Raw genomic sequence first — 26,855 nt, forward strand, 5'->3', positions numbered from 1 at the left:
AACACGAATGCTTCACAAAATGGAAATAAATAGAGAAAAGTAAAAAAATAATACATGCTTTGTTTTGCATCCCCCCCCCCCCACCCACCCCCTTAATCATCTCGCAACTATCTTCATTTATCATGTGACCTGTTGAAACACCCCAACTCCTATGAATCGCTGATCTTAACTACCCACCAGTATAAAACTCAACTAGATCACATAGTTGTACCTTGACCACGACAACACAAACAATATGCATTTATATTGCTGTGTATTTAATAATGATCTAGTCAAGTCTATTAAGTGATATCATAAAATCCCAAGAAGTACAATGCTTGGATAAATGTACACAACTGCAGAGAAAAATGGAGAAGTTCCACGATTTCCCACCGATTCATCTGACAGTTTCTGATCTGGACCCATTCAGCTCGTCTCCATTCAAACCGTGCGTTTCCTGCCTCCTCAAGCCTGCTGGTGTCCGCAGTGCGCATGTCCTCTGCCTCCTGTCCGTCCTTAGAGATGCTGCTGAAGCTGTCGACGCTGGAGGAGGAGGGACAGCTCGTGCAGCTCCGCCCTCGCTCGCGCTACGGTGCGCCGTTTAAATGGCACGGCTCGGAAGTTGTCGGGGGTCATTTGGACTGTTCGTTTTTGGAGTATCTTGTCAAAGCCGGCCGCTCCACAACCAAACCATCCAAATCCAAAGCTCCCATATTTCTACCCATTATGTAAGTATAGATTTTACCGAAGAGTGTGGTTTTACCAGTAGAGATGCCGAGGTGCACTTGTTTACTCACTTTATCCCCGGTTGACGAATTATGTTGTTTCGCCCCCAACTTTTCTTATAGCTTTTCCCCTTTGTGGTAGAATTTTTTTTACATCTTTTGATTGTCTCTAAAACAATATTTCCAATGTTTGTGGTTGCTATAAAAAGTGTGTCTGTGTTTGCTGTTTGCATCAATTCTATATAAAGAGTAGGTTAATCTATGAAATGTTGTATTTCATATTAAAACGTGTATTACAGTGAACATGGCAGTAAACCAGATGTGAACATGGTTCCTTCAGGACCTAATAGAAAGGAAGTGAGGGGAAGTTCAGTCTGAATATCCCAGTAAAGAAGTGGAGTTTCCTGTTTTCCAAATACAGCTGTATAAATCAGCATGTCAGTCCAAGTGTTGAACATTGTGGCCGAAGGTGCACTGAGGGCAGAGTCCTCCCAGTTTCCAGACATTAAACTTGTCAGTGATGGTACTGAAGCAGCTTCTTTTATCCTCCTAGATTGGCAGGTGGCATTGTATTAATCCCTCCATAATTATGCTCATTAGGAAAAGTTCAATAATATCAGCATATGTGAAAACGGTCATTGTCAGGCCATGTAGGAAATGTAGCATTACTCTTATTTATCAGCTTAACACTGACACAAAAAGTCCTCATTATCGACGGTAGATAACTGACATCCGGAATTTCTGAACAGAACATGATAAACAGGTTCAGGCACAAATACCCAGTGTGAAAAAAAAAATGCCAAGACAGGGAAGGTTTGTGCTCAAGTTGAAGGTATTTGTCCTGTCATCTCTAAAATCAAGCTATTCCTGAGAAGGAAAGAAGCGAAAGTTGCTTAACATTTGCTCTAAGGGAGACAAGTCAAATGTTTCAGTCTCTGCGATTGAGTTATTTTCTTGCTTTCATTTTTTTCTTGCTTGTCATTCAAAAGCATGGGAATCTTAATGTGTCACATTTATTAATAAGATGACAAGAAAAACATAGTTTATGAAACAACCAAGAGAGGAAATGAGTAAACTCATTCACAGGGTCTGTAGGTCAAACTCTTTCACTCCAAAATAGAAAGGTCAGGTGGTCTCCCGGGTTACATTTCCACTTGTTTATTATTTTTGATAGACACTGTAATATAACTGTTCTGTCTATTGCACTTATCGTACCATTTTTCTCCATTTTAAGAAAAACTGATTGCTTCTTAGCTATGCTGTGTTTAATGACATGGGCCAACATGTAATAAGAGGGAAGGATTTCGCAGTCTTAACAAAAGTGTGATACAGCTCACACTGATCTAAGCAGATCCGCAAGTTTGTCCGCTGATTGGTACATTTTTATGTTATTATGAGTTAGGATTGCTATCATCTTTTTAGGGAATTATTGTGTTTCTATGAACACAGATTTGTTATTGTCGCACGTGGATTGTTACATTTCATGGCAGCTGGCTATGCATGTGTTGACAAATCAAATCTACTGATGGCTGGGAATCCTGCTCCCCTTGTCATCCTTCAAATTTCCAGTCTATATCAACCTGTTAACCTGTCAACCCCACTTCAGGCAGCTGTCTTCAGCACATTGTGGCTGAGTACAAAGCTATGTTGACACAACAGAGAGAGAGAGGTATCAAACCATGGTGGTCAAACCTAAAATATGCAGGAGGTGCCCTGATTCACACAGGAATAGCCTGTGTACTTTTAAGCTTAGGCTGACCATCAAAGCATCCCTTCTTAGTTTCCTAATAAGTATGCTCCGATCACTGGGGATTTGTGGTTTTTGACAAATAGGAAGTGTCTGTCTCAGTCTCCAGATAATATTTATATGATATCTTTTAGTAGTTTCTGGGTGATTGGGTTTGGTGGGTCCCTGTGGATCATTTATAGGGTTTCTCAGGAGGCTCAGTGGCTTTTTTACATAGTTCCCACTCAATTAAAATGTGTGCCAATCTCAGTGTACACAGACATAGGGTGGGTGGGGGGATGAAGTAACAGCCAGTGGACAGGAATGACTCATTGTCTGCAATCCAAGAGCTATACGTTTCTACTCAGTTCAATATAATAACTTATAATGTGTCTTTTAGACTTGGTGGACCAATTTTGTTGGGTGGCTAATTGTGGCAAAGTGCAGAATATGATTCAATATTTGTTATCAAGCTCTATTTCTTCATTCTTTAGAGACGGTGTGCAGGTGTGGTGTCTGCACAATTGTATTTTACAGAACCTTTCACAGCAAATACCACTCACAGATAGGGCTAAGTCCCAGACACTTGTTCATAATTTAGTTGCCGGCTCTTGCATTTAAAAATGAATGCCGCTAGGGTCCCGTATGAGCCATGATTATCAAAGATCCGGGCCCCCCTCAGGCTCTCTGCCTTACTGTTATCATTTAGGAGTAAACGACGAGGCCAGCAAGAGACATACTATTCCCTATATGGGCTTTGTTTGGGTGTTCACTTGCCTTGCTGTTTAGGTCCGCAGAAAAGAGTCCTGCTCCAGAGAAGCGGCCCATATATGGTCAACACAGCACGAGACTGAAGCCTCGTAGCAGAGAGACAGACAGAGAGAGAGAGAGAGAAAGAGTTGGAGAATAAAGTCATGGAAAAAATGGATGTTGTCAATGAAGCAGTGACATAATGATTAAGTACATGGCAGTGATCAGTAATAGTCTGGAGGTGTTTCATGTAAATCTACTGCCAAAATGTATTTGTCTTTGTTACTGAATTAATTAAAATCCATTCCCCAGCCTCAATCCTTCTATCCAACTTAAGGAGGGAATTGTTTGTGTGTCTCCCCTGTGGTGTGTGTGTGTGTGTTTGAGTGTGTGTCTGTGCATGCACGCGTACTTGCGTGTGCATGTGTATGTGTGTGTGTGAGAAAGTATAGGGTCAAGAGGGAGTGGAGGTCTGTGAGAATGAGTGCACTCTGGAACTCCCCGTCCGATTAGACGTGTTCACTCTTTGAGACACAACCACAGTGGTGTTTGTAGCATGTCTCCTGCCCTTAGAGACTCATCGCTTACTGTAGTGTTTTGGTTAACAATGTTTAAGTGTTTTTTGCCTGCCAGCCTTCCTCCGTCCCTCCTGCTTTGTTCTTTCCTTCCTTAGTTCCTTGCTTCCATCCTTTCTGCCTCCCTTCTGACTCTGTTTTTTTGTGTCATTCACTCTTTTCTAACATCTAGTTCCCTTGTTGCTTCCAACAGTTGGCCCTCCACCTTAAACCAAGATGTCCAAGAAGGCCCCAAGTGAGGACGAGAAGTTCCTCTTTGTTGACAAGGACTTCCTGAACAGCCCCGTGGCACAGGCCGACTGGACGGCCAAAAAGATGGTGTGGGTCCCATCGGAGAAGCACGGCTTTGAGGCGGCTAGTGTCAAGGAGGAGCACGGTGATGAGGTCCTGTTGGAGCTGGCTGATAACGGCAAGAAGGTGACGGTCAACAAGGATGACATCCAGAAGATGAACCCACCTAAGTTCAGCAAGGTGGAGGACATGGCCGAGCTCACCTGCCTGAACGAGGCCTCAGTGTTGCACAATCTTCGTGAGAGGTACTTCTCTGGCCTTATTTATGTGAGTATACACTACAACGTTTGACTGCTCACAACACAATTTATTCACACTAAAGCAGTGTTTCCCACGTATATCTGTAGTACTATACTCAGCTCTATTAATTACCTAAACCCTTTCCCCTTCTTAGCCCACAGGAACCACATCCTAGTGTCATGAATTTATTATGATGTTTATACTAATGGTCGGATCCTAAATAAGATGCTTGAACACACACTGTATTTATAATTGTTTTGATGTTATGACATGCTTCAGTTTTCCCAAAACAAACATAAAAAAATACAGACATGTATAAACTGTCCTAAAGTCTCACTGCTTTATCGTTGCCTTCACTGTTAGACATACTCCGGTCTGTTCTGTGTGGTGGTGAACCCCTATAAAATGCTACCAATCTACTCAGAGAAGATTATTGACATGTACAAAGGGAAGAAACGACACGAGGTCCCCCCTCATATCTACTCCATTACTGATAACGCCTACAGAAGCATGATGCAAGGTAGGATCCTTACACCAAACACATTCCACTTGTGTACTTTTATTCCTGGATCACACAGTAAAAAACTATTTAAAACCTTTTCACTCTTTAAAATGTTTTGTGAGCTGTGGTATCTGAGGTGTGGGGGTGCATATATACAGACTTTTGTCCTAGGCCTTTAGTAGTCTTGAAGACACTGCCCCACCACAAGGGATACAATTACCACATTATATTTGCACCAAGCCTCAGAAGAAGAGCTGACCAAAGAACCAACAGAGAGCATCCCCAGAAAAAGAAAAGGACACAACTACATATTAGACAACTACAGGTCTCCACAGTGTATAGTGGTGCATCTTAGTGTCTCAGATTTGAATTTCTTGTGTGAGTAAAATGTCAATTATTGAAAGTGTAAAACAAACCAAGTACATTAGCTGAAATATCTTCTAAGTTTTACATATAATTTACACTCCACATACCATTACATTACCTTCAAATTAAGTAACAACTTCTACAGCATGTATGCCGATGTTACTACCCCACTGGTGAGCCGCTGTCAAAAGTCTCACTTTTGTCTTGGTGATGACCGCTAGCGGCATTTTGCTGTCTCATGCTGACTAAGTGCTGCATGAAAACCACAAACTCAGCCACACTATCAGGCTGATAGCTTCAGATGCAGAATTGTGTATATTAAGCTCAAACTCCAGTAACAATGTCAGAGCTCCATCTGCCTGCTGCATTTTCATTACGAGTAAGTTGCTAGTAAAAATATAATAAATCTGAAGCAAACTTTTATAGACTATTTAAGAGTCAGTGTCTCGTAGAGGTGACGATAGTGGCTTTGGCAGAATGGTGCTTACAGTAAATGGCTCTTGGCAGTGGTACGACTTTAGAGCAGCTGCTTTCCCATAAAATCTGTTTCTTGTGCTTCCAAAGGGTTGTGCCCACTGGACGTCATGCTGACATGAGGATGGTCTCTCAGGGGAGTTAACATCTGCAATAAAATATGGGTGGAGGGCAGTAAACTATTTCCTGTTTCAGTGGGCTTCCCTTCCTCTTTAAGATCTTCTTTTGGTTAGTGTTAATACCAAGAAGATTGTTTTTTTCTTGGGCAAGAAAAGAAAGTTTAGAGTTTTGTTTAGATCTCCAAAATTTGGATTGTCCATCTTCCTGTACCATACAATCTCATCTAAGTTGCCACAAAGAGAAGCTGTTGGCCAGACACCCAAAAACACATCTAAAATGAATTATATTGTCTGATGATAAAAGTCTGAAGAAGAAGAAGTAACAGTCTTAATAGGAAATAGGTTTGTGGGTTTTATAGTACATCACGTTAAGATTGGTCAAAGATTGCATTTGTTGCTCAATTTCATATTTATATACTGTATATGTGTGTAGAATACATGTACATTTTTAATCACTTTTTTAAACAAGGAACTTGTGTGGAGAATTCATGCAGCCTCGTAACTGGTTCCCAGCAATTTGCAGAGCGCAAACGCTGCTTAGCAAATGATAACTCACAAAAACATCATCACAGATTTTCTGGTCAAATAAATGGTCCTTAACATTACAACCATTCACTAAACTGTATGATATAAATTACTCCACAATCGCAATAATGTTAATATACAGTTTTATTTACAGAAATTATATTTCATTATTATGCACAGTGCATACTTTGATCTACACTCCTGTCAATCATCAACTACAGGAGTTTAGCACACACAACACCCATAGGTTAAGCACATATATTTGGATAAATTGTTTTAGTGGTAGTTCAGGTCTCTGTGTTTTAAGGGCATTAATACATTGACTTATGCTGTAGGAACAAGACATGACTGAGCATATGAAAAGGAAAGAGAAAAGTTTTTGAAATGCAGCTACATCAATTTGTGGATAGATTTATTGTAACATCAGATTAAATGTTGTATTCTTCAATTTTCTAAATCTTGCCGTATTGTCATTATAAAAATGCTAAATCTGTTAGGGGTCTTTGATAATGTAGCACAATGCTTACTGCCTTCTGTTATTTAAGAATGCAGCTGTCACTGAGTGTATACAGGAGGATTTCCAGTTTAACCAGGGTGGTACACAGGAAATTATAGTATTTACCATTGCAGCTTTGGTGTGTAAACTAAGTGTCATCGGTAAACAAGAAAGCGGAGGATTGATTGGTGTTTGGATTACACTTCTTCAGACCATCCTTTCATAAGAAGCCATACAGCTGCAACTTAGAGACTATATTCAGTTTATGAGAAAATGATACACTTGATACCACACAAGACACTGCGTCCACAAAAAAGAATGTTTTGAATCGCTGCATTTCTTTTACACTAAACAAATCCGACACCTGCTTAGGCTGATCATATATTTAATGGCAATTAATATTTGGGTTTGTGGACCACACATTCCATTTGTTTTAGCTGAATTTAGCACAGGACTTGTTAAATAAGTTTTGTTTTGTGTTAAATAAGTCAACTGCAAATGCAGTGACAGCAAGTGGTAACCATGAGTAAAATCACACAAATGTCAATCAGTGATAATGTGGCCAATGTGCCTATAAGAATGTTAAGACCACAAGTACACAACTATGCATCCATTTTCTTATATAACACTGTGGCTGAGAAAGGTTATAGTTGATGCATTAGCTGGATTTCCCATGAAGTAGCAATTTACCATGGAGGATGTTCTCAATGAGGGCAGTAGTACAAACAGCTCATATGTTAGTGGAAGTGTGCTGAACAAGAGCAAGTCCAGATAACTCTCCTAAGCTTTGAAATATTCTGCCTGCCATCTTGGCAGAGATCCCAGTCTCTCACAAATGTTCCGCAGTGTTTGATGTCCAAAAGATAAAAATGTATAATTCGCAAGGGGAGTTTACTGCCTACTGCAGAAAGGGGCTGATGAGCTATGCCTCCAGTGTGTTTTCAGTGCTTCACTCTCATGTAATCAGATTTATGTTTGGTTGGTTTCCTCACGTGACTGAATCGGTTTCAGAAAAATATTCCTAACATTTCGCTGTTACAGGAAAACTGTCTTCCTGAGTCTGAGTGTTGTTTTTAAATCCAAAGATGAAAAGTTTTTACACTGGATCCCCTTCCTACATATATTACCTACAGTGCCCATTTCTGTAGTCTTACTTTGGAAATCTGACTCTTTTGTTCAAATTTGTTTTTCTGACATACTTTCCAGTGATTATTTTCTGTCATACATTCCATTGAGTATTTTCTTAGGATGATAACTGTGGGTATGCAGAATGGTAAATATGGCAGAACCTTAATCAAGTTTTGTAATTCAACCTATTCCCAGGAGGCTTTGTTCAATAGTACAGAATTTGGCTATTTGCTATATATATATATACTATATATATTTATAAGTGTGTTTGCTTGTAGATGTTTTTACTATACATTGTAATTGTTATATAAGGTATAATTTATTGAAATTGTGGTTTGCAACTGGCTGAGTCTGATAGGAATCTTTAAAAAACCCAAGTTACATATCATTAATGAGCACGCCTGAAGAAGCTGGCCTGCAAAATGTATTAATAATAATGTGTGATTATTAATAAATTGAAGATCTAAAAGTCGTGGACTGGATTTTTTACTATTAAATATGTCGTTTTGGATGTTTTACAAAAGCTCACATCTTTGGCACCTCTCCCCCTCTGCCTCTCCCTCTGCCTTAATTAGGAAGTGCAGAGAGAGAAGAGGCTGCTGCATTTTGTGTGTGTACGTAAGGCGACTGAAACCAGCAGAGCGGCAGCCAAAGTTTAGAGCAAGATGAGAAACAGCATTTGTGCTAGTTCATATAGTCCATTGTAACTATGTAAGAGTCCTGTCTGAGTGAATAATGAACCACAGTATGAAGGTTATGACACAGCACATGAGTGGTGCTCTTTGGTAGATGACGATTAAGTTTCTCATGTTGTTTTTCCACATTTTTGCAGTATAGTTTTAAGGTGTCATTAAGTTTAATGTGGGAAACCAATAGCAGTAGCACCCTGTATTCAACTAGGGCTGGTTTGTATAGAAAGATAACAGTTACAAAATCGCCATACATGGTGGAGTCTTTTAGGGGTATTTTTGGAGACGGTATAATAATGACTCATTGCTTAGTTGAGCTGGTTTTCATAGTTAAAAATCAAAGTATTTGTGGGAGTTACATGCTTCCTTAGGCCCGAGGTAGCTGTCGCAAATCACACAGTTGCTCTTAAGCCTTGAACTTAGTCTTGAAAATGTTAAGTGCTACACTAGATTGATCTCTCTATTCCTGAGAAAGGGATTATGTTTTCAGCGTGGTTTGTACTCAGCTATTGTGATTAACACACTAAATTCTGTCATGCTTGTAACACACAATGATAATTACACATTCGTACTTCAGGTTTTTGTTTTTTTGTTTGTTTGTTTTTTCAGATTCCTGGGGTTCAAATCTTCATTTTCGTGTTTTATGCTGTTTTGGACCCACACTAACACACTGTATTTGTAGAGTTGTCATAAGACACCTAACACTGTAACCTTCTGTTTCCACAGACCGTGAGGACCAGTCCATCCTCTGCACGTAAGCAAAGAACTGCCAGCTCCACACTCACCTTTGTCATCTTTCCTTGACCATTTTTCCTTGACGTCACATAAATGCTAGAAGGAAAAGCTGTGTGTTTGGAGGAACAGTTACATAATGCTTGTGTAAACACAGAGTTAAACAAATCAGACACCGCTCTGGTCTCGCTGCATCCAGTCTGAACACACACAAAATTATTCATAATATAACACTGATAACGGGTGTTCACTGTGCACCCAGGGGGCTGTGGCTCTCCTCATAGACCCTCGGTCAGGAAATATGCCATGTATCCTGATAGGAGACCAGGATAAGCTCCCCAAATGTTTGGTTTATTTTGTTTGTTTATGTGTTTTAAACTAATTGTTGAGATCTTTGACTGGGTGATTGCACGTCCAGGGACAAATGACATCCTTTTGTGTTGCGGTAACTGCTTGGTCTTTGTACTGGTAGGAAGCGGATTTTAAACAAATGAACCAATGAATATATTTTCCTTTGTACAGTTCAGCGGGATACTGGGGGTACATTTTATATTTTGTGTGTAGCACTGGGTTTGTGATTCAATTCCTTATTTGTCCTTACTGTTCCTACAGTACTTTTGTCACTCTCTTGATTTTCCACCCCCACATACTCTACATCCCACTGGCCCATGTTCTATATTTATCTTTGTCCACATCCGGTATCAATGTACTGTATGGTTACATCACAAGAATAATAATTTTTATGTGCAATGAATTAAATGAGATACATCAAACAGCAAAACATTTAAGGGAAACGGTAAATGTTCTTCCTCCACTTAGTCTTCAACAGCCATTACAAATCAAACATTTTTTTTAGTTAAAATTTACCCATGCAGTTTGTTGCTCAGCATCAAGTGGTGCCAGCAAAGGAAATGAGAGGAAGGGCTTTTCCTCCTTAAGGCTTTTTCTCAGTAAATGTACTAAATTCTGTGATCCCATCAGTCCATTTCCTCAGTGATGATGCTTTTGTCAGTGGAATACTTTGGAAACGTTAGTAGCTTTTATCTCTTTATCTGTGTGCAGACATGTTAATGGTTAAATTTACTCATGTGTACTAGTGTGACTGGGGATTGTTTGGTGCTAATGGCTAAAAAACTAACATAGCATTATTAAAAAATGTTTAAACATGTGTGTTTGATTGCACTGTAAGTTTCCCAGCAGTGCAAATCATAGGTCTTACTTCTTCATAGTGTAATGAATTAAAGTATTTCTTAAAATTTTTGTAACTAAAATGTTGGCCTGTACTTTTCACTCTAAGGATTATATACTTCTGGAGAAGGAAAATTGTATGACATGGTTTATTATTATTATTATTATTATTATTATTATTATTATTGATGATGATGATGATGATAACAATAATAAAAGTAGTAAGAGCATTTGCTGAGCTAGGCAAATACTCTTAATACTAAGCAAAGCAAAAATGCATTTATTTGCTTAGGTAATTAATAAATTCCCGTGTCTGTTCTAGTGAATTACATTCTGTTTGGCAGCAATTTGCTGGGAGCCAACTAAATCTATTCTCAAGAAGATTTAATCTCATCAGGGTCATCAGTTTCCATGGTCTAACATTCACTGGGTATGTGAAAATCTGAACTGACGCAATGAACGTAGAAGCCATAAAGAAGCAGGATGTTGCTAAAGAGTGACAAGATGCAGTCTTTTCTGACTCTGCTGATGGCTTCACATGCTACAAATGAATCAATACACAAATCCCATATGGAGAGTTTGCAGTTTTCCATACAATGGTAAAGGATCATTTAACTTAGCAGTAAACTAAGAGGGCAAGTGTTCAGTCTGTTCACATCAGGGGTTTCTCAACGTTGTCGACCTTTGAGCTAATAAAATTAAATAACTTTAGTGCAGGCTTATTAAAATACTCAATATTAATAATGAAAAGATAACATTTCAGAAATCCATACTAAAACACAGTCACATCTGAATTTTAGTGATATGGTACCAAAATAATCAAATATATTCTATGTTTCCAAAGTAATCTTGTGATCCTCAAATAAACCTGGGAGTCAGCAGGTCACGCGGGACAAGTCAGTTCAATAGACCATCTAAAGGACAAAAAACTCCCCTCAGATTGTATTTTGCCGTAACAGCAGCAGTAGGACTCTGGATGTTGTACATCTTCACCAGACCTGAGCAGGACAGAGTAATTAGATTCCTGTCAGAGCTGCCAAACCCTAACACAGAGAGCATCCCATGCCTTTTATGGAGCCATGACTAAGGACGGGTTTGTGTGTTGGACTCCTCTCTGATGGCTCTGGGATCATTCAACTTTTTCCTTTAAGTGTCCAAGTTCATTTTCTGAAACGAAAGAATGTGTTCTTGCTTCTGTTTTAATGTTCTGTCTTGGAATTTACACTGTAACTCATACAGTGTAAATCCCAAGACAGAACAGCTTTTAGATGTCTGACTAAATACTGTAACTCATCACAGTTCTGAGTAAGAATTGTCATGAGAAGTTTCAAGTGTAGACACTCAATTTGCAATGAACTGTCAGGACTTCAGTTGTGGGCTGTGCACAGGCATTTTATTTAATAAAATAAAAAATAAGGAGCAAGGAGCATTGATACCACTTTCATATCTGTAATTAAACTTGATGCTTTAGCCTGCAGCATGTTAGTTTTGCTTAGCACGTGACTTCATGACTCCTCTACACTGTCTTCTATCAAATGCAGCCTGAAGTGCTGAGTAAATTATATTCATATTTTCTGTGTCTCTTTGCCTTTTTCTTTACAACAAACTAGCTATAACCAGCTAGTAGCTAAAGCTTACTATGCAGATGTGAGAGCGGAATTTTCTCATTTAGAGAAAATGACACGTTTCTTAAAATGTCTTAAAACTATTACTTTAAAGGATCTGAACAACAACATTATGCTTAGTGTCCGGTGTTAGTACTGTTACCTCTAATGCACATGATTTCCATTCAATTATACTGGTTTATTGAACTGTGAGCAGATAACCTGTCAGTGCTGCTCACCATCTTGTTCTCTCTTTCCCTTTTACTTTCTCCCCTGCATCTTTTAATCCCCTTCCTATTTTCCCTTGTCTAGTGGGGAGTCTGGAGCTGGGAAGACAGAGAACACCAAGAAGGTCATTCAGTATCTGGCTGTTGTGGCCTCCTCACACAAAGGCAAGAAGGACAGCAGTGCTGTACGTATCTACGTTAAATGATCATGTTGTATCCAAAAATTAGGATCTGCCAACCAGTTCACTCAAAATTCAGGAAACTGCCCAGTTTAATCCTGTATATCGCCATTTCCTCCAAATAGCAACAATCAGGATCACAGTTTGCCTACGTGAGTAAAGGGGAATGCCTGAAGTGTGTTTTTGTGTGTGGCGTTTGTGTGTTAGAAAAGTGCATGAAGATAGTGTCACTGAGTTACCCCAAAACATTTTTTTTTCTCTGTTTGTAATTCATTTCTCTTACACCAAGGGTATAAGATTCTAAATCTTACTGTTCTGCGTTAGGTGGTGTTTACCCTAACATTGGTCATTTCTGTATCTTTACCTAAGGACAGCTGATTTAGTCTGCATGATCATCATCATAGTATTGACGCGCAGTCACTTTTAAACCTGCAGAATGTTCAGTGAAAGACGCCTAGTGTTGTACATTCCTGAACTGGTTTATCATATTGACTATTGTGTCATCAGTCTTCTCATGACCACCCTTTCACTGCCTGTGGAGATTTCTCTTGAAGCCTCACTGGCAGTGACAGGGTCTCTCACAGATCAACGAGCACCGTGTGAGCATGCCCATCTCCTGTTCTTGTCTATAAAACACAGATCGCCTCCTCCCCTCCTACCTGCCAGTTGCCCTGACATTGACTGTCTCGTTTTGTAGCATTCGTTGGACCTTGGGTTTGTTTTCACAGTGTGGAGTTTCTAAAACCTATGTCGTTAAACTGCATTTATACTTTCCTCATATAACCTTGACTGGCCCAAAAAGAGCCCGTTCACCCTCTTTACTCCTTGATTAACAATCATAACCTTTTGAGCAGTGCTTCAGACAGGATCCCACAAGTTCATGGTTTATAGTGTTGGTCTGGCTTCCGTGTAGGTATCAGAAGGATTCATGTGCTCACTCACTAGGGTATAGTTGCTAAGGAGATGTTGCACTGTGTCCTCTGCAAGACCTTAAGGGTCCCATGGACTTCGCCTGAACAGAAATAGCTTTAGCTTGAGCTCTTTTCTCTGTTCTCGCTTTCTCTCCTCCTCGAGCACTACTTTGACTCGTGCTTTTCATCCATCTTTCAAGTGTGCATATTTGAACATATTTATCACAAAAAACACTGCCCAACAACTTTCGCATTCACTTTCTTGCTTTTTTCCTGTGCTCTATTTCTTTTTTCTTTTATCTCCTTTCTTTTACACAGCAACAGAAGCTCTGCCTCTCTGCTTTGTCAACTCTGAACTGCACTTCATCAGTTGGTCTGTATCTTTCCTATTTTTCCATGACACACCTGACTTGTACTTTTGCACCAGAACAAAATAAATCAAATATAAATATGGCAGCATATTTCAACAGTAAGAATAATGTGAAGATTTGCTTTTTGCCTCTTTCTTTATGTAAACATAAAAGAAATCCCCATAAGTTTCCCATTAGTTTCAATCATTCAGCAAATGTTTTAACTCTTACGTTTTACTGAACCATCTTAAGTTGCTGTTTTTTATTGTCAGTATGAACAGTCCTCTTGGCTTTAGCTCATTTACAGGGTAGGAAAAGGTTTTCTAAGCCAGAGAGTGTTTAAGGTAGAGTTCTACAACACCTGACCTGGATGCTAGACTGACACAGACTCTTTGATCAGGTGGATTATTTCAATGCAGAGTGACACGTTGTAGGCCTCATTTACTGACCATGACCCAGCTTCCACCCACCAGTTTGCAGGCTCTGCAGTCACGCTGGAAGCAAATTGCACATCCAGAAGGCTGTTTGAGATTCTGAATTATTTTTAAATACTGCAAAGACTTGGAAGGATTCATTAAGAAAAAAAAGCTTTGTGCTGTTGACGCTTTCCAGATGCCTCGTCTGACCCAACATATAGTAACCTAAAAAGAGATGGAGGAGTCTTCATGTTATGTAATATATTGTAAAAATCCAAAGGAGTAAGTTTGGCATTGTCCTCCTACAGGTACATAGATTTACTTGTCAAAATACTTATTGATAAGATTATTTTCAGCCTGTTAAGTCATGTTATGGCTGTTTTCTTGTTACCTGTTAGTCTATAACAATATTCTAGTTTACATACCCCAACCCATTTTCAGTCAGCCATCTCCAAACACTACCTGCACCCCCCTAGCCAGCAACCACTATATTATACTGATGTCTGTATGTCATTGTTGTCACTAGGGGGAGCTGGAGAAGCAACTCCTGCAGGCCAACCCCATCCTGGAGGCCTTTGGAAATGCCAAGACAATCAAAAATGACAATTCGTCCCGATTTGTGAGTTTGTTAATTTGTTGAAGTGCATATTTGAAGTTTTGTTTTCCGGTGTTTATTTAAGGCCTCTTGCACTACAGCATTTTGAAATTATCAGTCAACTGTTTTCTAATTTAGATTTTGTCTTTCTCACAGGGTAAATTTATCCGTATCAACTTTGATGTGACTGGTTATATTGTTGGAGCCAATATTGAGACCTGTATCCTTAACTGTTTTGTAATTATGATATGGTTCTAACATTTTTCATCATGCTAAGAAAACTATTGTCTTTTTCTTTTCAAGGTTTAAGTTTTTTTACTTTGCTTTAGTTGCTTATGAATAAGACTTTAAGTCTTAATTCATAGTCGTAATTCAGACTCTTATTACCATATTTTAAAGAAGACTGCTGCCAAAACTGCCAATTTTTCACAGTTTTTTTATTAAATCGTAAGTAAGTTTAAAAATTGCAGTCTCCTTTGAGCACAGCCCATATTTGTAATTCTTTAACAGCCGACTGTCAGACCTGCTGGAGAAGTCTCGCTGTATCAGGCAGGCAAAAACAGAAAGAGCTTTTCACATATTCTACTACATGATTGCTGGTGCCAAGGACAAACTGCGTGGTAAGATGACATTAAATCAACAATATGTCAAATCATTTTGACATATTGTGTGACAAGAAAGTCACTCCCGGTTTCAGTTTGCCTGTTGTGCATGTTTTAGTTGATATAGTGGGATTTTAAAGGCCTGTAACCCCATGATAATAAGAGAAAAAGCTGCTGTGCATTGTTTTTGTTCCTCAAGGAAATGCTGAATCTGCAACAATTAATTCAACCAACCCCCTTAGAATTCTGCGGGACCTTGCAATTTCAAATTATCAGAACATGCACCACAGTTTTAGAAAAGCTGTCATCATCTTAAAACATGTGAAATCAGGCATTTTAGGCTACGGCAATCATAAAAATGCCAGAAAATGTCAGAAAATCCTGGAGGGACTGTTTTTTCTGAATGTTCAGTCATCACTCGCAGACAATACAGACCCGACTAACTGTTTAACATTGTGTATAATTTGCAGACGAGCTTCTTCTAGAGTCCTTCAGTAAATACAGATTCCTGAGTTCAGGCCATGTTCAGATCCCCGGCCAGCAAGATGATGAGATGTTTGAAGAAACAATGGAGGCCATGAGCATCATGGGCCTTACAGAGGAGGAAAGAACGGGTATAAGTGATAGGTTTGATCTTGTGGTTGGTTATAACAGAGGGGTCTCCTTATCTGTACTTTCATGTGTTTATACTAATCTTCCCCCATGAAGATAACTGTCCCATTTTTCTTTTCTAGAAATCTTGAAGGTGTGCTCCACTGTCATGCAGCTGGGAAACATTGAGTTCAAAAAGGAGAGGAACCAGGAGCAGGCCACTATGCCAGACAACACTGGTGAGACACTGTTTGCCTTCACTAATAGAAATACTGCACAACTGTGGATTGTGAACCCTGTGCTGCTGGCATATTAACATAGTTTCTTTTCTCCCTAGCGGCTCAGAAAGTGTGCCACCTCCAGGGCATCAATGTGACAGATTTTACCCGTGCCATGCTCACCCCCAGAATTAAAGTGGGCAGAGAGGTGGTGCAGAAAGCACAAACCAAAGAGCAGGTACCATAAGAATTGCACTGTGAAGCCACATGACCAAAAAAAAAAAAAATTCTGCAACAATTTCTCACCAAAACAGCCAACTGAGTGAATTTTCCTTCAAGGTCTCTCACTGGATACTTTTATATGTTTGCGTTTGTTAGGCTGACTTTGCTACTGAAGCTCTGGCTAAGGCGATGTTTGAGCGCCTCTTCCGCTGGATCCTGTCCCGAGTCAACAAGGCCCTTGACAAGACCAAGCGCCAGGGGGCCTCATTCCTGGGAATCCTTGACATTGCTGGCTTTGAGATCTTTGAGGTATAGATGTGTTTCTCACGGCGAGTTTAAAAACACTAAGCTCTTCTGAAATGTGGAATTTGATTAACTGAAACCTAAACTATACACAAAATATTTATGCAGGATATGTGTCTCTTGGCTCTTGTTTTTTGTCACAGGACAACTCCTTTGAGCAGCTGTGCATCAACTACACCAATGAAAAGCTGCAGCAGCTCTTCAACCACACCATGTTCATCCTGGAACAGGAGGAGTACCAAAGGGAGGGCATCGAGTGGAACTTCATTGACTTTGGCCTTGATCTGCAGCCCTGCATTGAGCTCATTGAGAGGCCGGTAAGTAACACTTGATGCAATATCAGCCCAATGTTAGTTACATCCATTAACCTCATAGGATGTATCTCATTAGAAATGTTGGTCAGTCATCGGTCCGTATTCTTTGTAGAACAACCCTCCAGGTATCTTGGCTCTGCTGGATGAAGAGTGCTGGTTCCCCAAAGCTACAGATATCTCATTTGTTGAGAAACTCATGAACACACAAGGAAATCATGTGAAATTTGCCAAACCTAAACAGCTCAAAGACAAGACAGAGTTTTCTATTCTTCATTATGCTGGGAAGGTGAGTTTGAGATATGTGTAAGGCAAAATAAATGCAATCATTCATGCAATCATCTAGTAGTTTCATATTGAGTTTTGATTTGGGTGAAAACATTATGCGAGGTACAATATTCTTTTGTTCACAGGTGGACTATAATGCCACAGCTTGGTTGACAAAGAACATGGACCCTCTAAATGACAACGTCACATCGCTCCTCCAGAACTCCTCCAGCCAGTTTATACAAGAACTCTGGAAAGATGGTGAGATGTTAGCTGGTTTTTGCCAAACACAGCCTAACAGCAATGGGTTACACTTATGTTTAAATAAATTGACTGTTTGAATTAGTTACAACCATTTGCAATATCCAGCGTAATTTCAACCATTTCAAGTTCTTTCTTATTAATGTATTAACACATCTTATATTAACATAAACACGTGTTGTCTGTTTCAGTGGACAGGGTTGTGGGTCTTGACACAATTGCCAAGATGTCAGATACCTCTATGCCAAGTGCCTCAAAGACCAAGAAGGGCATGTTCCGCACAGTGGGACAGCTCTACAAAGAGTCTCTTGCCAAACTCATGACAACACTGCACAACACTCAGCCCAACTTCGTCAGATGCATCATCCCCAACCACGAGAAGAGGGTAATGCAAGATTCCTTTTAAGATGCTCTGGCTTTGATTCACCACAAAGTCTATATGACACATGATAAATGAATTTATTTGATAAGTCAAATTTTTTTTAGAAGATGCCAGCCCAGTGACGTAGCATTTAGCACTGCCATTTGTTTAAATGTAAAAACTGGAGACCTGAGACCTGTGACTAGCTTCTTTGTGACAATGATAAGTATAAGCATTTCAGAAATATGATGTAAGCTTTGAGGAAAAAAGTAAAACAATACAACAAGTATTTAGAACCAATCTCATTGATCACTAAATAACCAAATGCATTTTTGCTTCCCTTTACCATTCTGTATTTCTGAAGATGAAAACAACACAAAGTCCACCTAACAGATTGACCTTTACCTATTCAGTATTGAAGGATTCATGCGTATTTCCTTATAAAACTCAGGCAGGGAAGCTGGATGCTCACCTGGTTTTGGAACAGCTGAGGTGTAACGGTGTGTTAGAGGGGATCAGAATCTGCCGACAAGGATTCCCCAACCGAATCGTCTTCCAAGAGTTCCGCCAGCGGTGAGTGGGATAAGATGCGACTTATTTGATTGAAGATGCATCATGTTTTCAAGTCTAAGCTATAACATTGCTGTAAAGCTCTCTCATCATGTTACGCATTTCTGTCTTCACACAGTTATGAGATCCTGGCTGCAAATGCCATTCCCAAAGGGTTCATGGATGGTAAACAAGCCTGCTGCCTCATGGTAAACTTGGTTTGAAATCCCAAACTTTAGTGCCATAACAGTTATTTTGTGCCCGGGTACTGAATGTAATCTTAGTGGGTGTTTGTGGGCCATTGACACCTCATCTCCTGTCTGTGCAGATCAAGCATCTGGACTTGGATCCAAACCTGTACAGGATTGGACAGAGTAAGATATTTTTCCGCACAGGAGTGTTGGCCCAGCTGGAAGAGGAACGAGATCTGAAGATCACTGTGATCATTATCGCCTTCCAAGCTCAGGCTAGAGGTTTCCTGGCCAGAAAGTATGAACATACAAACCTCCTGATTCAGTTTAACATTCTTATTGTCTATGGTGTATCACATTGCTAACAATTTCAGTATATCTAATCATGTATATATTAACTATAGAAGGATGGTTTCAGAAGTCATTTCTACTCTTGTTTCTTTTAACACTATGAAGACACTTTGTCCTATATGATAAAATATATATGGTGTTTACTGATGTGTTTTAAAGGGCCTTTGCCAAGAGGCAACAACAGCTCACAGCCATGAAGGTGATCCAGAGGAACTGTGCTGCCTACCTCAAACTAAGGAACTGGCAGTGGTGGAGGCTCTTCACAAAGGTATTAACGAGTCATTCTGTATTTTAATTTCAAAAACATTACAAATGTGTTTTAGCCTCATATGTTTTTTTGTAGACCTAAAATGAATTAGTTATGTATATGTACTGTGTAAATGAATCCTTACCCCTTTTCCCTTTAACTGCTCTTAAAAATGCCTGTTTAACCAAAGGTCAAGCCTCTTCTGCAAGTGACTCGACAGGAGGAGGAGATGAGCCTGAAGGAGGAAGAATTGCAGAAAGCAAAAGAATCTGCTTCAAAGTTTGAATCTGAGCTGAAGGAGATCACTTTAAAGCACACAACGGTAAAAGACATTAAAAAAATTACCCAAACTTTATTTGTTTTCGCGTGAACAGAAGAGAGAATTTGTTTTGTGAGGCTAATTTAGGTTTCAGCTGTTAAAGCATTATCATTAGTGGTCTGCAAGGGCTATATTGTCATTCTCTGTCTCCGAACTCCAGGTTTTGGAGGAGAGGAATGCATTGCAGGAGCAGCTTCAGGCAGAAACAGAGCTGTATGCCGAGGCTGAGGAGATGAGAGTTCGCCTTGCAGCTAAGAAGCAGGAGTTGGAAGAGATCCTTCATGAGATGGAGGCCAGGCTGGATGAAGAGGAAGAACGTGCTCAGGCACTGCTAGTAGACAAAAAGAAGATGCAACAGCAGATGCAGGTCTACACATCTACTTCTGGCTGTTTTCTTGATATTTCTGACATAAATAATTTCACTTTGCTTCTTTCCATTCTTAGCTGAGTATACATTGACAAAGAGATGACACTATGACAGAAACTGACGGTTACACGTTTTTTAAATAGGAATTGGAGGAACATTTAGAAGAAGAAGAGGACGCTCGTCAAAAGCTGCAGCTGGAGAAAGTTACCTGTGAGGGAAAGATCAAAAAGCTGGAGGATGACATTCTGGTAATGGAGGACCATAACAATAAGCTGCTGAAAGTAAGTGTGGAAAACTGCATTGATCCGAGAAGCTTTAGGATTGCTCATTATAACTAAGAAAGTTCCTGTATCAAAAATGCATTTGGCAAATACATCCTCTACATTGGGGTGTGTTGTAGGAGCGAAAGCTGATGGAAGAGAGGATTGCAGACTTCAGTGCCAACCTAGCTGAGGAAGAGGAGAAATCTAAAAACCTCACCAAGCTCAAAAATAAGCATGAGTCTATGATCTCTGAATTAGAGGGTAATCAGATTTTATGAATTGCAATTTTTTTTAAACACCCTGAAAACGCTTATGGATGTCACAATCAGAGCTGTAGTCATACTTTTCATAGATTTTCTGCTAAATGTAATTCATCTCTCGTACTTACAGTACGCTTGAAGAAAGAGGAAAAGAGTCGGCAAGAGCTGGATAAAGCCAAGCGCAAGCTGGAGGCAGAGTCTAATGACTTACAAGAGCAGATAGCAGACCTGCAGGCGCAGATCGCTGACCTCAAAGCTCAGCTTGCTAAGAAGGAGGAGGAATTACAGAATGCATTGGCTAGGTAATATACTTAACAAAATTTACATAAATGCTCAGATTTAATCCTCAACTCACCCAAATCTAAGCAAAGTTGCATTTCTTGTCTAACATGTCAACTTTTAACATTTCTGTAATGCTCACTAATATCTTGTTTGATGCTTCATTGTATTCTCAGGTTAGAGGATGAGACAGCCCAGAAGAACAATGCACTGAAGAAGATCAGAGAGCTTGAGGGACACATCTCTGACCTGCAAGAGGACCTAGAGTCTGAACGGGTAGCCAGGAACAAGGCAGAGAAGATCAAACGAGATCTTGGGGAAGAGCTGGAGGCCCTCAAGTCTGAGCTGGAGGACACCCTGGACACGACTGCCACACAGCAAGAACTAAGGTCGGTAGTACATACGTACATACATACATATACACATACATACACACACACACACATATACATTCAAATAATATACATAAATGTAAATGTAATGTAAATAAATCACAAAAACTGCAAGAAACCACGGAACATAAATATTTGTCATTAAAGTTGTCATGCTTTAGGTAGAGGTTTAGACAGATGTCATATTTATCCAGTAAACATCTGCATGATTCATCCATCTGTTGTGCAGAGCAAAACGTGAACAGGAAGTGAACCTCCTTAAGAAAGCCATTGAGGAAGAAAACAGAACTCATGAGGCCCAGGTGCAGGAGATGAGACAGAAACACACCCAGGCTGTGGAGGAGCTCACAGAGCAGCTGGAGCAGTCCAAACGAGTAGGCCCGCAATTTATATATATACCCATTTGTCCGTTTCCTGTTTTTTTGTCTACTTTACCAGATATTGATCGTATAATTGTTCTTTCTTCTCAGGTGAAGACAAATCTGGAGAAGGCTAAGCAAGCTCTGGAGAAGGAGATGTCAGAATTAACTATGGAGGTGCGCTCACTGACCCAGATCAAACAAGATGGGGAGCACAAGAGGAAGAAGCTGGAAGTTCAGGTGACAGATCTGCAGTCACGCTTCAATGACAGCGAGAAGCAGAAGGCTGAGTTGGGAGAGCGCTGCTCCAAGATCACTGTAAATAACTCTTTATATCCATACTGAAAACTTAAGTGTTTGAATAATATGGCACAAACAGTATATGCTCCAAATAATGTTTCATCTCTATCCAGGTTGAATTGGAAAGTGTAACAGCCCTATTGAATGATGCAGAAAGCAAGAACATCAAACTAAGCAAAGATGTTGCCAGCCTTACCTCACAAGTCCAAGACACCCAGGTGATTAGGCGTTTATTAGAAATTTATTTTATCTTTAACTGTGTCAATTAAACCAAAAATGCTTACTGACAACAGGTCAGACTTGAAGCACTGACCTTTGACTTTGTGTGCTGTACCAGGAGCTGCTTGCTGAGGAGACACGTCAGAAACTGCAGTTCTCCACGAAGCTTAGGCAAGCAGAAGATGACAAAAACAGTTTGCAAGAGCAGCTTGAAGAGGAGATGGAGGCCAAGAGGAATGTTGAAAGAAACGTGTCCTCCCTCAACATCCAGGTCAGACTTCAAACTTAGGGCTGCTAATTAACAGATTAGAGGTGTGATGACAGAAACTTTTAACTGTAGGTGAGAAGTACGTAGAAAGAAGTTTCTTTTGATCTTGAAGCATGAACAGCCAAAAAGATGCAAACCAAACCAAAAACAAAAGAATAAATCCACATTTATGGTCAATGATTAAACCCTGATTGAATCTGGGTCTGTCTACAGCTTTCAGATTCAAAGAAGAAGCTAGAGGAAATGACAGCAAACATTGAACTGCTGGAAGAAGGCAAGAAACGTCTGCAGCGAGATTTGGAGGCAGCCAATACCCAGTTTGATGAGAAGGCGTCTGCATATGACAAGTTGGAGAAAACCAAAAACCGTCTGCAGCAGGAGCTGGAGGACACACTGATGGACCTGGACAACCAGAGACAGAATGTGTCCAACCTGGAGAAGAAGCAAAAGAAGTTTGACCAGGTCAGATAAATCAGGAAACTGATAACAATCTGAGAAAACAGTGAATAACATGGATGTTTTTTCATTACTCTTAAACTTAGCTGCTCTACTGGTTAGATTATTTTAGCTGTGTAATCTAAAATGTTTATGCTGGGCTATCACACATTATCGGTGCATCTTTGTGTTTTCACCCCCTTTCACTTCTAGATGCTGGCTGAGGAGAAAAGTATTTCCAGTAAATACGCAGAGGAGAGAGATCGTGCTGAAGCCGAGGCCAGAGAAAAAGAGACTAAAGCTCTGTCCCTGGCAAGAGCTCTGGAAGAGGCCCAAGATGGCAGAGAGGAGCTAGAAAGAGCCAACAAGGCCCTGAGAGCAGAAATGGAGGATCTGATCAGCTCTAAGGATGATGTGGGAAAAAATGTTAGTACTGGAAGATTGCAGAATGAAACAAATCCTGGATTCATGATTTATCGAATCTTTTTAAACATATTACAGTCTTTCACTTAATTTGAGAATATATTTATGCTAGGTCCACGAGCTGGAGAAGTCGAAACGAGGGCTGGAAGCCCAGGTGGAGGAGATGAAGACACAGCTGGAGGAGCTGGAGGACGAGCTGCAGGCGGCTGAGGATGCCAAACTGCGTCTGGAGGTCAACATGCAGGCCCTCAAGGCCCAGTTTGAGAGGGACCTCCAAGGACGTGATGAGATGGGAGAGGAAAAGAAGAGACAGCTTGTCAAACAGGTAAAGAGACATGCTGTAAAAACCTTTATCCATAAAAATCAGATTTGGCCCAAAAGCTGCATCAGGAATCTAAGCGATGAGGTATGTTGACGGCAGGTTCGTGAGTTGGAGACAGAGTTGGAGGATGAACGGAAACAGAGGGCCTTGGCAGCAGCAGCCAAGAAGAAGTTGGAGACAGACATGAAAGATCTGGAGGGACAAATCGAGACAGCCAATAAGGGAAGAGATGAGGCCATCAAGCAGCTCCGTAAGCTACAAGTAAGTATGAAATGATGGAATAAATGCAGCAGATTCAACTCATTAAAACTAACTCCTATGCAGAACAATGCAAAAGCACTCGGATGTAATACTTGACTGCAAGCTCCGGTAAAAGTAAATATACCAGGCAAATAAATCACATACAATCACATTTATCTTCCGCTCTATAGTTGTCTCTATTTCTGTTTGTTTTCTTCCCTCCAGGGCCAGATGAAGGACTTTCAGAGGGAATTGGAAGATGCCCGTGCTGCCCGGGAGGAGGTTCTGATTACTGCAAAGGAGAGCGAGAAGAAGGCCAAGAGTCTGGAGGCTGAGCTCATGCAGCTACAGGAGGTAACACGATGTGGATTCCTAATAAGGCAACAAATTGTCTAAGAGTAGAGACTTTAAATAAAGAAATCGATATCTAATCTCTTTCTAGGAACTGGCTGCTGCTGAGAGGGCGAGGAAACAGGCAGAGGCTGAAAGAGACGAGCTGTCTGATGAGCTGGCCAGCAACGCCTCAGGAAAGTAAGTAAACTCTGTTGCTTTTTCTGTGAAAAGAACATAGAAAAGATGATTACTTTCAATTTCTGCTGTTGTCCCTGTGCACAGGTCAGCTTTGGCAGATGAGAAACGTCGTCTGGATGCTAAGATTTCCCAGCTGGAGGAGGAGCTGGAGGAGGAGCAGAGCAACATGGAGATCCTCAACGACAGGCTGAGGAAGAGTGCACAACAGGTGCCAACGTGAAGCCGCTAACAGTCTTTTCAAAGCGCAGAAAGTGCCTTGTCCTCTGCGTTCAGCTTTATATTGACCGATTGTATTCCTTCCGCAGGTGGATCAGCTGAACAGCGAGCTGCAGACAGAGCGCACCACCTCCCAGAAGAACGAGAGCGCTCGGCAGCAGTTGGAACGCCAGAACAAGGAGCTGAAGGCCAAGCTCCAAGAAATGGAGAACCAGGTCAAATCAAAGTTCAAATCCTCCATCACCGCTCTGGAGGCTAAGGTGACGCAGCTAGAGGAACAGCTGGAGCAGGAGAACAGGTCAGGGAGAAGGGAACACACCAAGCATTTAATTATTTTCTTAAGAAGTATTTACTGTGAACTGTACTCATGGTTTGATTACTGATATCAGTACTTTCAGGTCCCGCTTTAACTGTAAATTAGTTTATTGTAATTTTTATTCCTCAGTCACCTTGAACTGTGCAATCTTTACTCAGAGAGAAGCAGGCAACTGCTAAGAGTATGCGCCAGAAGGACAAGAAGCTCAAGGACCTGATGATGCAAGTGGAAGATGAAAGAAAACAGTCAGAGCAGTACAAAGATCAGGTACAATCACTTAATGCACTCATGCACGAACCTGCATGTGTTTCTTGTGTGCACAATATATTGTGCGTCCATGTTTGGGGAAGGATGCCTGGTGCCCAGGGTTGGATTGGTGGAGTGGCCTGTCAGGACAGCACTGAGCTTGCACATTTCCCGTTTTTGCTCACCAGGCTGAAAAGGGGAATGTTCGCATGAAGCAGCTGAAGCGGCAGCTAGAGGAGTCGGAGGAGGAGTCTCAGCGCGCCACAGCTGCCCGCAGGAAGCTGCAGCGGGAGCTGGATGAAGCCACTGAGGCCAACGATGCCATGAGCCGTGAGGTCAACTCTCTGAAGAGCAAGCTCAGGTAGGTCAAAGGACAAAGAGTCAGTATCAAAGTGGAGAGTTTTAGGTTCTTCTTTTGCATTTCAACTTTTCTCCTGTAAAGCTAAACCATTGTACATTCCCTGCATAAGGGAAAATAGTAGATTGTAAAAAGCTCACATCTCGAGGATACATCTGTGTATGTGAAATACAGATAATTTAACAAAAGGTACACGCAAAGCCCACAAATTTAAATTACATCTTCACTCTACATTACATGGTACCTATGAACAAACATTCAAACCATGGTTATGATGCAGTTTGGTAGATTCAGCCTTACTGAGCATAAGCAAAACAACGATGTCCATCTCTATTCCAGAGGCAACCCTGAACCCAAGGAGTAACGCAGCAGGTACCTCTGTGCCTAATAGTTACCCATCACAGTTTCTTATTAACTTGCCATAACTTTTCATCCCCCCGTGCACACTCCTAATGCTATCATTTCTTTCATTGAGCCTAACTGAGAGAAATATGGCTGATTGACTACTAGTGATTTTCATAGAAGAAATTAGTAGCAAGTCGCATTGCACCATTTCCAGTACAACAATTTTTTTAGTGGCCATGTTTTTCTCAGTGCTTGGTTTAATTGCAATAAACCAAACTCATTTTCCTGAGCCAGGATTTAAATGAGTTACATGGATAACCAGCGTGCCTAACATGTATCCAAAGCACAACTTTTACATTCTGTATTTCATCGATCCTCTTTTAGTGTGTAACACCCGAGTGTTTTTTTTTTTTTCAACTATGTTGAAAACTGTTTCACAACCCCTCTTCTCACTGTGGCAATCTGATTGTGTGTGACATTTCAGGCGTGGAAACGAACCCTCCTTCGGCAGCGCACCTCGCCGTATGGTTGGAGGCCGAAGGGTGATAGACGATGCCTCAGAGGAGGAGGCCGACTCCCAAAGCGACTTCAATGGAACAAAGTCCACGGAGTAAGGGACAATTAAAAAAAAAAACAGATCAGAATTACCTTATGTAGCAAGGTCTACCACTTAAACAAAAGAATAACTTCAAATGCCTGTTACACAATCTAGTTCTTCCAAATCACTTCAAAACATATATTTCCTCCCATCGTCTGTCTTCTTATCTCAGAGCAACCTTTTCTTATCACAGCACAATCAGGACTTGATATCAACTAGGCGAGTTGTGTTGGTGGCTCTGTTGATGTGTGATTTGCTGTTCATTTTATATATTTTTAAAATTTACACTGTTTTGTACTGCACTGAATAACTATTTTCTTATGCAAGTTTTTTTTTACACAATCGTAGGTGCCTCTAAATATCACACTTACAAAGCCTCAAGGTTCCACAATAAGTCACCTTAGAACTTTAGACGGACACACTGTGTAAATCTCTAGACCTGTAGCTATTATCAGCGACTGTCGTTCTATTGCCTGTGACTGCTGTTAATGTTCCAGAGCAGCACTGAAGTGCAGATTGGACGTATAGGCAGAGATTA

General features: G+C 40.5%; 1 protein-coding gene across 3 annotated transcripts; it reads left to right on the forward strand.

Moving 5' to 3' along the window:
- The first annotated feature begins 557 nt into the window (after positions 1-557).
- myh11a (myosin, heavy chain 11a, smooth muscle) lies at positions 558-26,748 on the forward strand. Of its 3 annotated transcripts, XM_067498083.1 has the most exons (43): positions 558-707; positions 3,949-4,313; positions 4,650-4,806; positions 9,312-9,339; positions 12,422-12,521; positions 12,641-12,667; positions 14,719-14,811; positions 14,944-15,007; positions 15,309-15,407; positions 15,860-16,003; positions 16,124-16,219; positions 16,318-16,436; positions 16,577-16,729; positions 16,867-17,040; positions 17,150-17,323; positions 17,448-17,562; positions 17,754-17,947; positions 18,375-18,496; positions 18,612-18,681; positions 18,801-18,961; positions 19,174-19,282; positions 19,452-19,583; positions 19,741-19,947; positions 20,091-20,228; positions 20,348-20,471; positions 20,601-20,772; positions 20,926-21,138; positions 21,371-21,515; positions 21,612-21,818; positions 21,914-22,018; positions 22,138-22,290; positions 22,501-22,749; positions 22,936-23,148; positions 23,258-23,470; positions 23,567-23,728; positions 23,933-24,061; positions 24,150-24,238; positions 24,323-24,446; positions 24,544-24,752; positions 24,929-25,037; positions 25,205-25,377; positions 25,714-25,746; positions 26,204-26,342. In XM_067498083.1, the coding sequence occupies exons 2-42, from the start codon at positions 3,972-3,974 to the stop codon at positions 25,736-25,738; spliced, it is 5,832 nt and encodes a 1,943-aa protein (XP_067354184.1). In that variant the 5' UTR covers positions 558-707; positions 3,949-3,971; the 3' UTR covers positions 25,739-25,746; positions 26,204-26,342. The 3 variants fall into 3 exon arrangements, with proteins under 3 accessions (XP_067354184.1, XP_067354182.1, XP_067354183.1); XM_067498081.1 differs by lacking the exon at positions 25,714-25,746 and having other exon boundaries at positions 26,204-26,748; XM_067498082.1 differs by lacking the exons at positions 12,641-12,667; positions 25,714-25,746 and having other exon boundaries at positions 26,204-26,748.
- Positions 26,749-26,855: the final 107 nt, after the last annotated feature.

The sequence above is a fragment of the Channa argus genome, chromosome 3, assembly GCF_033026475.1.
Source record: "Channa argus isolate prfri chromosome 3, Channa argus male v1.0, whole genome shotgun sequence".
Classification (NCBI taxonomy): Eukaryota; Metazoa; Chordata; class Actinopteri; order Anabantiformes; family Channidae; genus Channa; species Channa argus.

Bases quoted from the DNA above. Each gene is read 5' to 3' on its own strand.
- myh11a (XM_067498081.1), top strand. From the start codon at position 3,972: ATGTCCAAGAAGGCCCCAAGTGAGGACGAGAAGTTCCTCTTTGTTGAC. The intron at 9,340-12,421 runs GTAAGCAAAGAA...TCCCTTGTCTAG, and splicing joins GACCAGTCCATCCTCTGCAC to TGGGGAGTCTGGAGCTGGGA. The intron at 15,408-15,859 runs GTAAGATGACAT...TATAATTTGCAG, and splicing joins TGCCAAGGACAAACTGCGTG to ACGAGCTTCTTCTAGAGTCC.